The sequence below is a fragment of the Miscanthus floridulus genome, chromosome 18 (genome assembly GCF_019320115.1).
Source record: "Miscanthus floridulus cultivar M001 chromosome 18, ASM1932011v1, whole genome shotgun sequence".
NCBI lineage: Eukaryota > Viridiplantae > Streptophyta > Magnoliopsida > Poales > Poaceae > Miscanthus > Miscanthus floridulus.
Genome location: NC_089597.1, coordinates 91,727,469 through 91,743,752, shown reverse-complemented (window position 1 = coordinate 91,743,752; position 16,284 = coordinate 91,727,469). Strand labels below are relative to the sequence as shown.

Here is a 16,284-nt window from a genome sequence, read left to right as displayed (position 1 = left end):
CCAATGGCAAGTTTAGGGAATAATTTTGTATTTTACTCTGAGTATAAAGTTTATCTTCATCCTACTTCATTTGGAAAAAGCTTTCGCGCTGTAAATATTTGTAGAGATGGGCCACCTTACTAACTACCCTTCAAAAATTGATTAGGTGCAATGCATAGGTAGTCCTCTAAAACTGCTCATATTTCTAGAGATAAACACCTAATGGACCACTACTAGACATGCACATTTCTAATCGTATTTCTAGAGATGCGCGACCTTACAAACTTCCCATAGAAACTGATTTTAGATTTGGTTTGTAAGATAGGCCACAACCACATGGAAAAAATGGAGGTATATATAGAAATCAATTTTAGAGGTGTGATATGTTATTTTATCGAATTTCTAATGATTAACATTCTAATAGGTGATGCATGTACCAGCTACATTTATATAACTCAACTCTTCTACTTAACTGAAGGTTATCGGCGTATATGATTGGTCTGGAAATGATCCAGTGATTCCTGAACTTTGGTTGGTCCCACGGTTTCTCCCAATTCATCCAGGTACTTATCCTTCCTGCTAGTTCCTTTGATTATTGTCAAGATTATACTATTTACAAGAAAACACTGTGAATTTCAAATACTACATCAACAATGAGGATGGGATAACTTCAGAGTAACGGGAATTAGTCCACAGGAAAACGCACCAAGAGGTGACAGTCAACAAAGTTTCTTTTTATATCGATAAAGATGAAGAGAAAATTAAACCCATACTAGGCCATATATATCCAACAACAAGAGGGACAACAAGAGAAGTGACGGAAGGACGATAACTATATTACCAACCATCCAGAAAGAATTAACACAAAACAACACAAACATCCACAATAAACAAAGTCTAACGTAGAGTAGAAGTCCCTGCCACAAAGTTTGAGAAGGCATGATCTTTCAAAACACCTAAGTGACTTGAGGAGTCTAGTATTAGTAGTTACTTCACAATCTGCATAGTCTTGAATTTCATCCTCATCAAGTTGTTCCTTGTATGCCTAAGTCTTTTAGTAAATAGCATTGGTCAAGGCAAACAATCCAACAAAACGACTATCATAAGGCTTATGCCTGCATCTTGCTAACATAAAAGGAGCTCATCAATCTTCAAGACAGTGACATCTTAAGAGGACATTTGAAGGTAATCGAAGTGCCTCATGCATGTAACCGTGACATAAGAGGGGCAAGTTGTCGTTTTATGAAATTTACTTCATTAGGTTTACGTACCAATCATTTAGTGGTAAATAAATTACAAGGAGCATATAAAATGCCCTCACAATAGTTGTATTTGGTGCGCATCTACATTCATATAATGCATCTCATGTGAAATGTGCTTCCCTCACAGGCCGGTTCTGGTGCTTCACAAGGATTACTTACATGTCAATAGCTTTTCTTTATGCTAAAAGATTTGTTGGTCCAATTACACCAACTATATTAGCACTGAGGAATGAAATTTATGATTTGCCTTATGATGACATTGATTGGAATAAGGCTCGTAATACTTGTGCCAAGGTTAGCCACTATCCTTCATAGTTGTATAAATATTATTGCAAGCCCATGTGACATTTATCCTTTTGTAGCGTCTATGGATCATATCCTACCTCAAATGACCATGTATAAATCCTTTGTGAATTTAGTACTAAGTTTTAAAGATTTTACTCCGTCCATTACAAATTAGAAGGCGTTTTTTTTGTTTCTTCTAGGTATATAGCTTTTGCTACACTCCTAGGTATATATTATGTCTAGATACACATAAAAAAACTATGCCTAGAAAAGTTAAAACCACTTATATTTTGCAAAGGAGCCAGTATATCATTCTTTCATCACTAACATCAAATTTGAGGAACTTTATCGACCAGTTAAGCACAAAAAATATACACATAAATTCTGGTCAAAGAGGATATTTCTCACTTCACAATACAAAAACAAATTGATATATAGCTCCAAACACCATCTGAAACAAGGTAGTATTACTTGATTGTTTAATTGGGGCTCCAAAGTTCTAGAATTAATAATGACACAACAAGCTTGCAAGGAAATATCTCTATGTCTACGTACCCAATACCAAAAGCAGGAGCATTTTTCCTCCGTACATCGTTCCTTCCACCCAACGACAGGTGGACAGGACTCCACTAACACTTTTATTTTATTACTACTATCATTTAATTAACAGCCTTTTGTTCATGATCAAATAGCCACTATATGAGTTGCTGCAAGGCCCTTACATCACGGCAAATTCACTCTCTACGCCTAGGTTTTACGTGTTCTACTGGGTTTAGGCCTAATACAGCCTGGTTCGTGAAGTTGCTTTTTTTTCTTTTTATTTAAGCCATTGGGAACGGAAAAAGGAATAGTTTGCCAAACTGAGTTATGAGCTTAATTCTATAGTTTTTATATTACTGTTTTAAATATACAAATAAATATTATTGTCTAACAACGATGTATAGTTTTGGGCCATGTCGGTCTATTTGGCTATGGGCATGCTAGAGATTTTTCACAACCAGAATATGAAACTTCTCCTGGTGACGTGGTGTTCTCCTAGTGTTTAGCATTCAATATTTAGTATAAGTTTTTCCCTACCAAATGCTTTCTAGTAAGGATTCTCATGTGCTTTGATTGGTAGTAGTGTTATTATTACTACTTAAAAACACAAGAAGAACACCATTTTGGTAGTGTTTCTTTTATTGTAATTGACGGACATACTTGCTACTACACATAGATTAAATATTGCTAAAATATAGTTATAAGAAATGTGTTACACCATTACCTAAAATTACTATCACATCTAAGATTTGGAGATTTTGTATCGCGATCGTGTGTGTTAACTTTTTTTTTACTTGTTCATGCCCACGTACTCAACACATTTCTTTCCGATTAAAAATGCATGTATGCACTCACACATTGCTTTTGCCGTAGGTGAATTCGTCCAACATTTAATTTGCTTGTGATTTGACGACATTATTTCTTTATATTAATCTAGCTTTTCATTTCATAGGAGGACATGCGCTACAGACCTTCAGCAATATACAAAACTATTTCAAATTTTTTGAACACGTTTGTGGAGCCAATGTTGAACAGTTGGCCGATGAATAAGCTAAGAGAGAGAGCTTTGAACCACATATTGGAACATATCCACTATGAAGATGAAACTACTCAATACATTGGTTTATGTCCTGTTACAAAGGTTGCCTGCTTCTCTGATTTTCTCTCACATATACTCTCTCGAAGTAACGCATTTAATTTTCCGTTCTACTCATAAACGTTTATGCATGAACGAGCCGATGAAATCATGAATGTGCCGGTATATGCATGGATGAGACGACCTTGTGGATCCACCTAGCTAATGGACCATGGTAGAAACATACTAAAATTCCTTACTGGAATTTCATGTCTGTACCTGTGATAGTCCCAAGATACTTTGGCTATCACATACATCTATCACTTATTAATCTATTTACAGAAAAAAAACATGCATGAGACAATATTCACAGTATACCATCATTACATCACGTAGGTATACAAGTCGATAGAACTAAATCAAGGAGACACATGACATAAGAGTAGACTATGTCTTGTTAGCAAACCAGAAGGAAACCATCTAGCCTTAATTTTCCACCCGAGACCCATCAGTACTAAAATGCACTAGCATTGTATCCACCTACTCCCTTGCTCTATTTTTTAAAATATATATGAAGCCATTGAACCTTTTTGCCTAAACTTATTTGACCAACAACATTTGTTCAATTCCCTCTAGTCCAGTTTATAAGGCGTAATCTAACATAGCATGATCTTATAAATTATATTTTGACCATCTATTTTATTTTATTTATGATTATAAACTTATCATTATCATATAGTACATTTGATTATAAATTTAATAGTATCAAGTTTGTATTGCAGTAGTTAAAACAGTACCCCCCCCCCCCTAGATTCTTCATCAAACGTACATTAATTAAGCATGACTTGCATGTTTGTCTATTTGTGCAAGTATTTATAGAAAAAATGAATAGTCAAATGAATGAAAAGAAAGGATCAATTAAATGTGTCATATATTCAAAAGTGGAGAGGGAGTATGAGTTTTGCCAATGTAGTATAACAGGAATATAGAGGTGCAAAGTATACCCTAGATTTTCCATCAAGAATACATTAAGCATGAAAACCATTGCAGAGGCCACACACCAATTGTTATCAAATGGCATTTGTGTACAAATATAACACACCCAATTTAACCCTTTTATAGGAAGGGGTGACAAAAACGTAATAGATGTACTTAAACAAAAAATCATGTCTATTTTAATGGTCCGTATCTTCATAATATTAGTAAGCATAGGGCTTCACCTCTGTATTATGTTACTCTTTACTAGTTGCATATTCCTGTTTTTATATATGTTCATCCTGATCATAGGACCTTAGAACTAAAATATCTACAAACATTGACAATCAGGCATTGAACATGATTTGTTGTTGGGTGGAAAATCCCACTTCAGATGTACTCAAACGACATCTTTCAAGGATACATGATTACCTGTGGATTGCTGAAGATGGCATGAAGACCAAAGTACAATTCTGCCCTACTCCTGCTATCTTTACCCCTTCTTGCACTATATATTTCAAGTATTTGCAATTACTAGCACTTGACTGACAGTAAATAAGCATTTTAAAATTGAACTGGACACAAAGGCCATTTTGAAACACATATACATTTTTTGTGTTAAAAACATCACACATCTGGTTTAAACACGGTGTGCCATGAAGTCTTATTAAGTAAGAATTTTGATTTGACATAGGTTTTTAGTCATGCAGTTGTTTTGTTTTCCCTTTTGTGAATCAATATTACAGCTTTTGTTAGTAAATACAGAAAATCTATATTACGGCTTCTTACCCTAAAGGCAGCTGGCTCCTCACTTGGAGACTATTTGCCAATTGCACTACTACGGCTTCTTAGTGAAATGATATAGCAGAATAGCCATTTTGTCCCTAAACTATTACTTGTGCTCAATTTTACCCCTCAAATACCAAAATGGCCATTTCGGTTGTCAGAGTTTACTTTTAGGCTTAATTTCCTCCTTGAATATCAAAGTGGCTAATTCACTTCTCAAATTTACTTTTCGGCTCAATTTCATCTATAAACTATTGAAGTGGTCGTTCAACCCTTGAACTTTTCTTTTGGTCTAATCACCACTCCTCATCCTATGTGGCTTGTTATGCTTTTCGTGCCTCAGTAACTCCAGCACCATTTCTCATCCTATATATATATATGTGGCACCACCACGTTTACCTTTCTTAAGAAAATCCCAAAAGCGTTGTAGCTCAAAGGCCTCCTCTACCACAACACTACACCATCTAAACTAATCATCGAACCGGCCAGCTATGTCAAGCATGCCTATCCTAGCCTCCCCTGCTTGCGGTGGTGATGTTGATCATGACGGGGCATCATAACATGGCGTGCCACATAGGATGAGTAGCAAGTATGAGCCTAAAAGAAAAGGTTTCAGGACTGAACCATCTATTTTAATAGTTGATGGACGAAATTGAGCCAAAAGCATGGTTTGAGAATTGAAATAACCACCGTTATAGTTTTTGAACGAACAAATGACAAATGTTTCAAGTGTAACAAAACTTAAACATGCGGAACAAATAACCGTTTGACTAGTGAGCTTTCAAATATGAGCAAAAATGGACAAGAGAAGCAAAAATAAGTATAAAATGTTTCTTTACTGAGTTATTGAGAGTCGAACAATCAAATGTGAAAGGATCAAGATGCCCAAGAGGGGGGGTGAATTGGGCTAATTCTAAATTTCTTTGCAATAATTAAGTCATACGGTTAGCCCAATTAACTCCTTGTGCCTAGAAATTGTTTCTATTGATCTATCGCACAAAAGTTTAGCAACCTATGTTCCAATCCTACTCTAGCATGGCAATTCTATGAATGTAAATGACAAGAACTGAATTGCTCAAAGTAAATGCTCAAAGTAAAGAGAGAAGGAGAAACGTGGCGATGTTTTGCCGAGGTATCGGAGAGTCGCCACTCCCCACTAGTCCTCGTTGGAGCACCCGCGCAAGGGTGTAGCTCCCCCTTGATCCACGCAAGGATCAAGTGCTCTTTATGGGTTGATTCTTTGACACTCCGTCGTGGTGAATCACCCACAACCGCTCACAACTTGAGTTGGATCATCCACAAGCTCTGTCGGATGATCACCAAGCTCCCAATCACCACCAAGCCGTCTAGGTGATGGCGATCACCAAGAGTAACAAGCACGGACTCTCACTTGACCATGACAAGCCTAATGAGAAGGGTGGACGCACACTTTGCTACTCTTGATCTCACTAATGAGGGCTCTCTTTGGGATTCTCAAATCTCAATCACCTCACTAGGACCTTGCTCTTCTTGGCACTCTCAAAGGTGTTTTCAGCTATTAGAATGAGCAAAAGTACCCCCTCACATAAATGGAGGAAGTATTTATAACCTTGGTTGAAAAACGAACTGTTATGTGCCTCTGCGGGGTGACCGGACGCTCCGGTCATGTTGACTGGATGCTCTGGTCAGTTCTCCCTGAACTCTAGTGTTTAAGTTGTGACTGGACGCATCCGGTCACGATTTTCTCTCTCTGGAACCTTACTGGAGTCGACCGGACGCTAGGACCCAGCGTCCGGTCACTCACCTCTTCAGCGTTCAGTCGCACCAGACGGAATCACCTTGGTCAAATGAACTGACCAGACTCTGTGCCAGCGTCCGGTCACACCAGAACCAGCGTCTAGTCAGTATTTGACCCTCCATTCACTTTCAACTCTCGATCATATGTGAATGAAGTTTGCTCTAATGGATCTAAGAGCTTTTTAGGAGCTACCTAGCGCTAGTTTTAGCAAGTGTGCACCACACCTAACCCACTAGACTCACCTAGGTCAAGCTACCCGTCCATACTCCCCTTAATAGTATGGCCAAAGGAAAAACAAAGTCATAAACTACTCTAAGTGTCACTTCAACTCCAATCGACACTTAGAACAAGTCTATCCTTAACCTTGTCGTCCATCCTTTGAAAACTAAAATGATTTTCATCGTAGGGGCATGACCACCATGATAGCCCAATCGATCTCTATTACCGTGACCTAACTTAATTGCCTCTACAAAACATATGTTAGTCACAGTAATCACGTATTGTCATTAATCACCAAAACCCGACTAGGGGCCTAGATGCTTTCAATCTCCCCCTTTTTGGTGATTGATGACAATACCACCTCGAGTATGTGAAAGAGATGAGGTTTTTAACATGCTTGGATCATATAAGCTTTTGTCAATAAGAACAAAAGAGTTAGGCAAGCTTATATGACCCAAGCCAACATAATATACTCCAAAGATATGAAATAAGCATGAGTACAAGTAATAAAGCTCATTTGCATCAGAGTAAAACGTGGAAGCAAAACAAATGAGCATAACACAAGTGATATGACATATAAATAATTCAAAGTAGAGAGCACATATGTCACATAGAGCATAACACAAGTGATATGACATATAAATAATTCAAAGTAGAGAGCACACATGTCACATATCACAATCACGTAGATATCACTATCACATAAATATAGTTTAATGCATGAAAGTAAACACACGAATGCATAATAGTGTATCACACATAAAAACCAAATGTAATAGATAAGCTAATAGATAGACTCCCCCTAAATGTATCGCTCCCCCTAAGGCTAACATACTCGATCCCTCTCCCCCTTTGGCGTCAAACACCAAAACCTAAGCATCGGTCGGTGGGGCTGCAGCGGACGAGTAGGGCACAGAGGTGCGAAGAGCGAGCTAGAACTGTGTGCCATCATCATTTGATCCTGAGCTCTGAACAGTCTGACCCTCTGTAGCTAGAAGCGATGCTGAAGCAGTTTGGGTTGGATCAGGGACTGGAGCGGATGTAGACTGTGCAGGTATCACTAAAGCAGGCGGCTCTAATGATGCAATAGAAGAAGGGAGCATCTCTATAGTCTCGGTAATAGGTGCAACTATAGAAGGACCTAGGACATGTAAATATGGCGGAGCAGGCTGCCCTATCAACTCACTGAAAGTCGCTCCAAGGCTCCTAGAGACTGAGGTATCTGGCACTAGCAGCGAGGAAGTCTAAGTGGTGTGAAGCCCATCTGAAGAGGTGTGAACTGTGGGGCTAGCACTGGCAAGGCAAACCATTAGGACACCTACTCTGTAGGTGAAGCAAACTACGCTGGTGGTTGTCCCTAACTCTGAAGCCCACTAGGCTATAAAACTAGAGTCATAGAAGTGGCGGCAGGCTGACCAAGCTGGGGTGAAGGCTGTGGTAGTGGAGCCCCAATAGCTGTCACAACATGCTGCATAAACCCAAGTAGTTGCTGCTGCATGAGAAGCTATTGCTAATGCATGGCCTATTGCTGCTGCTGCTGTTGGAATCGCCTGCTGCTATCGCTGGAACTCGTCCTACCGAGTCTGAAACTGTGCAAAAGTAGTGGCGGTCTCCTGAGCCTGTCAAGTCTGATCCTGCCTCATCTGCTCAAGTATGGCAAGTAGAGCGGGGTCTGTCTACAATGCAGGTAGAGCTGAACTAGAACTACCAGCTTCATGGTCATGTCGTCGAGGAGGCATCTGAGGGATCTCCTGGTAGTCATCATCTGAGCTGTTGCTGGGGTCGCTCTCGACCATCCCCTCCTGCTGAGCATCAAGCTGCTCCTCCTCTATAGCTGCTATGCCCCTGATGGTCTCATCCTACTAGGCTACAGTCTCTGGCACCTCTGGACGATGGCATGGCTAGCTGGGTGTCCTCACTGCACTATGTCGGATCATCTGAGTCATGTTGTATGCAGGGAACTCTGTAGTAGCATCACTATACTCTGCCAGCATCTCAGGTGGCCTCATAGTAACTACCCTGTGGATCAGGAATGTAATCTAGTGAGCATATGGCAGCTGCCTATGACCCCTGAACCCCTCTACAATAGTATCCTCCATCTCTGATAGAAGGAGATCCCAAATGTCAAACACTATTTGCTGCATTAGAGAGTTCAGTAGCCATAACTATATGCGAGTCAAGCCATCGTGATACCCCATCCTCAGAAGCAGTGTCCTCCTCATAATAGCATCAAGTACTCTAGTAGTAGGAGTGAGATCCCTGGGTGTCATGCTTGACCCCTCTCCAAAAGGCTCTGTGAAACAATGGCGGATTAGATCTGTAGGAGGCACCATACCACCATGAGGGTGTCTAGGAGGCGTTGTCTGTCCATAGCAAACCTCATGTAGCTGAACTGGCTGCTCCTGAAGCCTGAGTATCTCTCTGACCCTAGAGCTCATCAGCCTATAATCTCTGCCTCTGAAAGCAAAGTGACTGAATCTGTGCTGCGGGTCAATCTAGAGTGTAGCATAGAACTGGCGGACCCAAGATGGAATATATAAGCCTATCCATCCAAGTAAATCTATCAGCCCTGGCAGGTAAGCTAGGTAAGGGCGAATATGCTCTCCAGCTGCTGCTACAATGGACTCAATGTTGCACACCCTCTGAGATCTGAATACTGCCCCACTATTAAGATATGCATTATAAAAATCTTCCTGCGGTGGTGTATAGAAACCCTCTAAAGCTCGGTCATCTCTCCTCGGCGAGAACCACTGCTCAAAGTCCACAAATCTGAGCTGCTACACCTGCTTGGCTATGGTGGCCCTCAAATCCAAGTGAGTCACTAGAGGCGGACCCTGTGGTCTAGGCAGTGGACAAGAACCCCTCCGCTATATCTCTGACCTCGGTGTGACTGGAGCACGGACCAGAGCGGCAAAGCTGTGGCTAAGGTGCTTGCTCTGTCTCCTTGGCCTGCTCTCCCTCCTGAGTCTGCTCTACTGGCTGTGGCTGCTACTGTGACTCCCCCGGAGGCTGACTCTCATTAATAGCCATATGCCATCCTCCAACCATGACAGTCCTAGCTGGACCACCATGATGGCGCTCAACCTACTCTAGTGCAGCCCTCGTAGATGGAGAGAGCTGATCTGCAATAACAACACCACTCCTAGCACCTCCTCTCTCTGCGCGCTCTATGGCCTCTGCAACTATGGCTGCTCTCGCTGTATCTGCATCAGGGTACTTGCGCTTCTTCGTCGCTAGTTGTATCTATAGGCTAGTGAGGCGGGGGCCTTGGATCCTCATCACCGGGACCTCCTCCGACATTCTTGACATAATCCATCTGATGGATCTGAAAAGAATAACTACTGCTGACAAAGATCAACTGCCAACTGTCACTTCTGAGGCTTGGCCTTGATCCGTACTCGCGAGCTTGGCCCCGAGTTGACTGACAGCTGCCACTGAGACCTCAAAAACACTGACTCGTTGCACGTTAGAATAGATTGGATATATGAATAATTATGATATATCTAGAGATATGAAACCCTATGAAGCAAGCAATTAGATATGAAATTGGAAACGAGGGCTTGCTACCTAACAAACTGGTGAATCTATGAGAAAAGGAACGAATCGGGGAACCACTGGGTCGGTACTGCGAAGGTAGGGTTCTGGCGAGGCAATGTGCCGTGAATCGGTGATGCACTGCAGTGAAGATGCTCGATGAGCAGTGGCTAGGGCACCGACGAGGTTCTTGAGGCGGCGCTGGCGTTAGGGCACGAGAGCAGAGAGCATGGCGACGGCACTGGTGCACGGGGGCGGTGCTGGTGAGGCGGCGCTGCTGCTGTGGGAGCTTGGTGGCGTGTGGGCATAGGAAGGCATGGCGCGGCGGTGAGTGGTGGTGCGGTTGTGGGCAGGTGGCGTGGGGTGATGTCACGGCGGTGCGAGCACCGGAGCAGGGCGGCGCGACGAGTTGTGGAGGCATAGCTAGGCCACACGGCGCGGTGGCTCGGGTACGGCGAAGTTGGCATGGCGGATTAGGTTAAACATGGCGTGGCGCTGCGGTTATATGGGGTCCCCCGATGGATTATATAAGGAAACAGAGAGGAAACCGGATCCTATATGTTTTCTACAGACTGGACGCTCCGGTGGCAGCAACCGGACACTACCACCCAGCGTCCGATCGATTCTAGAGAGGTCCAAAACCCCTGGAATCGTGATCAGACGCGCCCGATCACCACTAACCAGACGCAGCCAAATTCTGGTCGATCCTAACTTCGTCTTCTTCGCTTGATCGGACGCTGGATCGCCATCTGACCGGACGCTAGGAAAGCATTGTTTCAGCGTCCGGTCACTCCTTCTCAGTAGCAGTTCACCTCCTGTGAACTGATCGGATGCTGGACTTCAGAGTCCGGTGCAGCGTCCGGTCACTCTTTTTCTAGCAAATCTTCAAAGGTCTTCGTGTTGCCTATTCCCAATCAAGTCCCAACTTCAATAAGATCCAAATAAACACCAATTGGGACTGATGTGAGTGACCTCTCTCAAACCCTCAATTTTTTCAAAGTATTTTGCCTTAGGCTATAATTCTTTTTATGAAAATAGGCAATAAGAGGGCAATTGAAGATAAACAACAAAGCAACATTCATGCATATGCAATGCAATACTTGAAAGTAAATCTAGTTGCTTATCAAGTTTGATCCAAGGTTAAGCTTCTTCACACGCTTTACGGCGGTTATCTTAACCATGTTAGACAAGCCCTATATGCATTACCAAAAATTAAACATGTTGTATATTACAATGCAATGCAAGAGACAACACAAGCTCATTTTTTAGTGAAGTTACAAAAATCAAGCACATTGAGCTCATTCTGCAATCAATAAAAAGTTGCCTCATCTAGCGATTTAGTGAAGATATCCGCCAATTGATCCTCGGTCCTTACACCTTCTAGTGAAATATCATTCTTTGCAACATGGTCTCTAAGAAAGTGATGACGGATATCTATGTGCTTGGTTCGAGAGTGTTGAACCAGATTATTTGCAAGTTTTACCGCACTTTCATTGTCGCACAAAAGAGGTACTTTTTCTAGAACTACACCATAGTCTAGCAAAGTTTGTTTCATATAAAGAATTTGTGCACAACAAGCACCCGCGGCAATGTATTCTACTTCGACGGAGGACAAGGCCACACTATTTTGTTTCTTGGAGGACCAAGACACAAGTGATCTACCAAGCAAATGGTACCCTCTAGATGTGCTTTTTCTATCAACTTTGCAACCGACATAATCCGAATCAGAATAGCCAACTAATTGAAATATAGCTCCTTTGGGATACCAAAGGCCAATGCTTGGTGTGTGCTTAAGATACCTAAGGATTCTTTTAACGGTAATTAAATGAGTTTCCTTAGGATTAGCTTGAAATCTAGCACACATACACACACTAAACATGATGTCGGGCCTAGATGCGGTCAAATATAACAAGCTACCAATCATAGAGCGGTAGAGAGTTTGATCAACCGGGTTACCTCCCTCATCTAGGTCGAGATATCCATTAGTTGGCATTGGTATCTTGATTGGCTTACATTCATCCATCTTGAATCTCTTGAGAAGATCATTTGTATATTTCTCTTGAGAGATGAAAATCCCTTCTCTTATTTGCTTGATTTGAAAACCAAGAAAGAATGTAAGCTCTCCAATCATTGACATCTCAAACTCTTTCGACATCAATTCACCAAACTCTTCGCAAGATTCTTCATTTGATGATCCAAAGATGATATCATCAACATACACTTGACAAATGAAGATATGCCCATCAAGCTTCTTGGTGAATAGTGTGGTGTCGACCTTCTCAATGGTGAAGCCCTTCTCAATGAGGAAGTCCCGAAGGCGCTCATACCAAGCTCTTGGGGCTTGCTTAAGCCCATATAACGCCTTGGACAACCTATAAACATGATTAGGATATCTAGGGTCTTCAAACCCAAGAGGTTGATCAACATAGACTAGTTCATTTATAAAGTCATTTAAAAATGCACTTTTTACATCCATTTGATATAATTTTATTTCATGATGTGATGCATATGCAAGGAGGATACGAATGGCTTCTAGTCTTGCAACCGGTGCAAATGTCTCTCCAAAATCCAAGCCTTCAACTTGAGAGAACCCCTTTGCAACTAGTCTTGCCTTGTTCCTCACAACAACACCTTGATCATCTTGCTTGTTGTAGAACACCCACTTTGTTCCAATGACTCTTACGCCTTTTGGCCGCTCTTCAAGAGTCCAAACTTCATTGTGGGTGAAGTTGTTCAACTCTTCATGCATGGCATTTATCCAATCTAGATCTTGAAGAGCTTCTTCTACCTTAGTAGGCTCAAAGCAAGAGACAAAAGAGTGATGAGCAATAAATGAAGCAAGTTTTTATGAGCGAGTCATTACTCCCTTTGATGCACTCCCTATAATGAGATCTTGTGGATGATCTTATAGTAGAGGTGTGTTTCTTCTATTGACCACTTGAGGAAGAGGTTGTGGAGCATCAACATCTTGTGCTTGTACCACCATTTACTCATGAAAGACATGAGTATCTTCATTTTCTACTCTCCCATCTTTTTCACCATCTTGTGGCACATTTGATAAAGAAGGTGGATCAATCACTTGTACATCATCTTTATCATCTTTAAGCTTGATGTCTCCAATTGGAATGTTCTTCATGGCCTCCCTCAATGGTTCATCACCTACATTATCAAGATTCTCATGTGCTCCTTGGGAGCCGTTAGATTCATCAAATTCCACATCATATGTTTCTTCAACCAAGCTGGTGGCATGATTAAATACTCTATATGCTTTGGACTTTGATGAGTAACCAACAAGAAAACCAATATCACAACGTCTTTGAAACTTCCCTAGGTGTTGTCGCTTCTTGTAGATGTAGCATTTGCAACCAAACACCCTAAAGAAGGAGACACCCGGCTTCTTCCCATTGAGCAACTCATAAGGTGTCTTGCCAAGGAACTTTTGAAGGAATAGGTGGTTGGATGCATAGCATGCGGTGTTGATAGCTTCCGCCCATAGAGCTTCAGGGTGTTGTACTCATCTAGCATTGTTCTTGCAAGAGTGATCAATGTCTGGTTCTTTCTCTCAACTACACCATTTTGTTAAGGAGTATATGTTGCGGAGACCTCATGCTTCATTCCAACTTCATCACAATAGCCTTCTATGTTTGTGTTGTCAAATTCTTTATCATTGTCACTTCTAATCTTTTTGAGCTTCACTTCAAATTCATTTTGTGCTCTCTTGGCAAACTTCTTGAAGCATGATGCAACTTTGGATTTGTCATGAAGGAAGAATACCCATGTATATCTTGAATAGTCATCAACAATCACAAGACAATAAAGATTTCCTCCCAAACTTTTGTATGTTGTTGGTCCAAATAAGTCCATGTGAAGGAGTTCTAGCACTCTTGTGGTTAATATGAAAGCTTTGGTTGGATGAGTATTTGCAACTTGCTTGCCGGCTTGACATGCACTACAAAGCTTGTCCTTCTCAAACTTTACATCCTTCAATCCTCTCACCAAATCATTCTTCATTAGCTTCTTGAGTGAGCTCATCCCAACATGAGCAAGTCTTCTATGCCATAGCCACCCAAGTGTTCTTTTGGTGAATAGGCAAGTCCTCAAATTAGCATCTTCGGAGGTGAAGTCTACTAGATATGGGTTATTGTATCTAAATCCTTTGAATATCACTTGATCATCATCCTTCTTAGATACAACAACTTCCTTCTCGGTAAACAAGCATTGGAAGCCAAGATCACATAATTGTCCAATGGATAGCAAGTTGAAGCTCAATGAAGCAACATATAGCACATTTGAGATTGAATGATCATTTGATATTGCCACTTTGCACAATCCTTTGACTTTGCCCTTTGAGTTATCTCCAAATGTGATTCTTTCTTGTCCATCTACTTCTTGATCTAGAGAGGTGAACATACGAGGATCACCGGTCATATGTTGTGTGCAACCACTCTCAATAACCCAATGACTTTCCACCGGTCTTGTAGTTCACCTACACACAAGAGATCAAGCTTTAGGAACCCAAACTTGTTGAGGGTCCTTCACCTTCTCAACAAGTGACTTTGCTACCAAAATTTTCTTAGGCCTATTCTTTTTGGGAGGTCCTAAGAACATGACTTTCATCTTCCCACTAGAATCCTTTCTAAGCATGTAATGAGCATTGAAGGCAAAAGGTCTAGAATGCTTGGGCAAGGGCTGTGGTGGTGGAGTTTGGCACTCATGGGCAAAGTGGCCTTCTTGTCCACACTCAAAACATCTCTTTGGCTTTGGCTTTGACTTGTGTTGTTGTTGAGCTTGAGCCTTCTTCTCTTGGTTTGCCAAGTACCCAATGCTACTTCTATCCATCTTCATGATGGTGTTCATTAGTAGCTCACTTTGAAGATGCTTGCCTCTTGTGAACTTGCTCAAACCAATCTTGAGATGCTCTTTCTCCAACTTGAGCTTCTTGTTCTCTTCCTTAAGAGCATCATTATTTTTCTCTTCCTTGAGCTTCTTGTTCTCTTCTTTGAGCTTCTCATTCTCAAGAATTAAATCACCATCATGATCAAGAGTTTCTAGCACAATAGTGTTGTGGCTTTTGATCTCTTCAAGATCTTTCTTGAGCTTTTCATTGCCATTCCTGAGCTTGACAAACTCATCATAATCATTGGCCTTAACTATTTGCTTGCCCTTGCTACTAGAACTTTGCTCAATGCTCTCAATGATCAAATCATCACATGATGTAGCTATATCAATCTTAACAACATTGTTAGTAGCATCATGTGGCTCATTGGATAGAAATTCTTAAGCAATGACAAGATTATCATGATTAATCTTAAGAGTAGTATATTCTTCTTTTAGCTTGTTGTGGCTAGTGATGAGCTCATTGTGTATCCTCTCAAGTTTATCATGTTTATCTTTAAGCTCTTTCTTAGAAGATTTGAGCTCCTTGAGTTTGGATGATATAGCATCATTTGCTTCTCTAAGCTCAACACTAGCCTTTTTGACTATATCACATTTTGCTAAAAGAGAATCATTCTTAGCTTCTAGCTTGTCATTCTTAGCTCTAGTCTTTCTAATGATCCTAGTATATTTGTTTAGCAATTTGACAAGTTCATCATATGAAGGTGATTCAAATTCATCATCATCACTATCACTATCACAATCATCATTGTTAGCATGATCATCACTACTACTATCATCATCATTTGATACCTTTCGTTCACCCTTGGCCATAAGGCATAGGTGTGTAGAGGATGATACCAGTGGTGTTGGTGAAGATGATGAGGAGTCAATCACAATGGCGGCCACCTTCTCATTATCACTATCATCATTGGATGAGCAACTTGATGAATCAATGTCCATGAGCCAATCACCGA

At 41.1% G+C, this 16,284-nt stretch overlaps 1 protein-coding gene across 1 annotated transcript in view; it reads left to right on the top strand.

Moving 5' to 3' along the window:
* Positions 1-16,284, top strand: part of LOC136521254 (achilleol B synthase-like) — a 57,544-nt gene that overhangs the window by 17,756 nt on the left and 23,504 nt on the right. The window contains exons 5-8 of the mRNA XM_066514955.1: positions 458-542; positions 1,369-1,535; positions 3,019-3,207; positions 4,468-4,581. Coding sequence (XP_066371052.1) covers positions 458-542; positions 1,369-1,535; positions 3,019-3,207; positions 4,468-4,581 — 555 coding nt within the window. The remainder of the gene's footprint in view (positions 1-457; positions 543-1,368; positions 1,536-3,018; positions 3,208-4,467; positions 4,582-16,284) is intronic.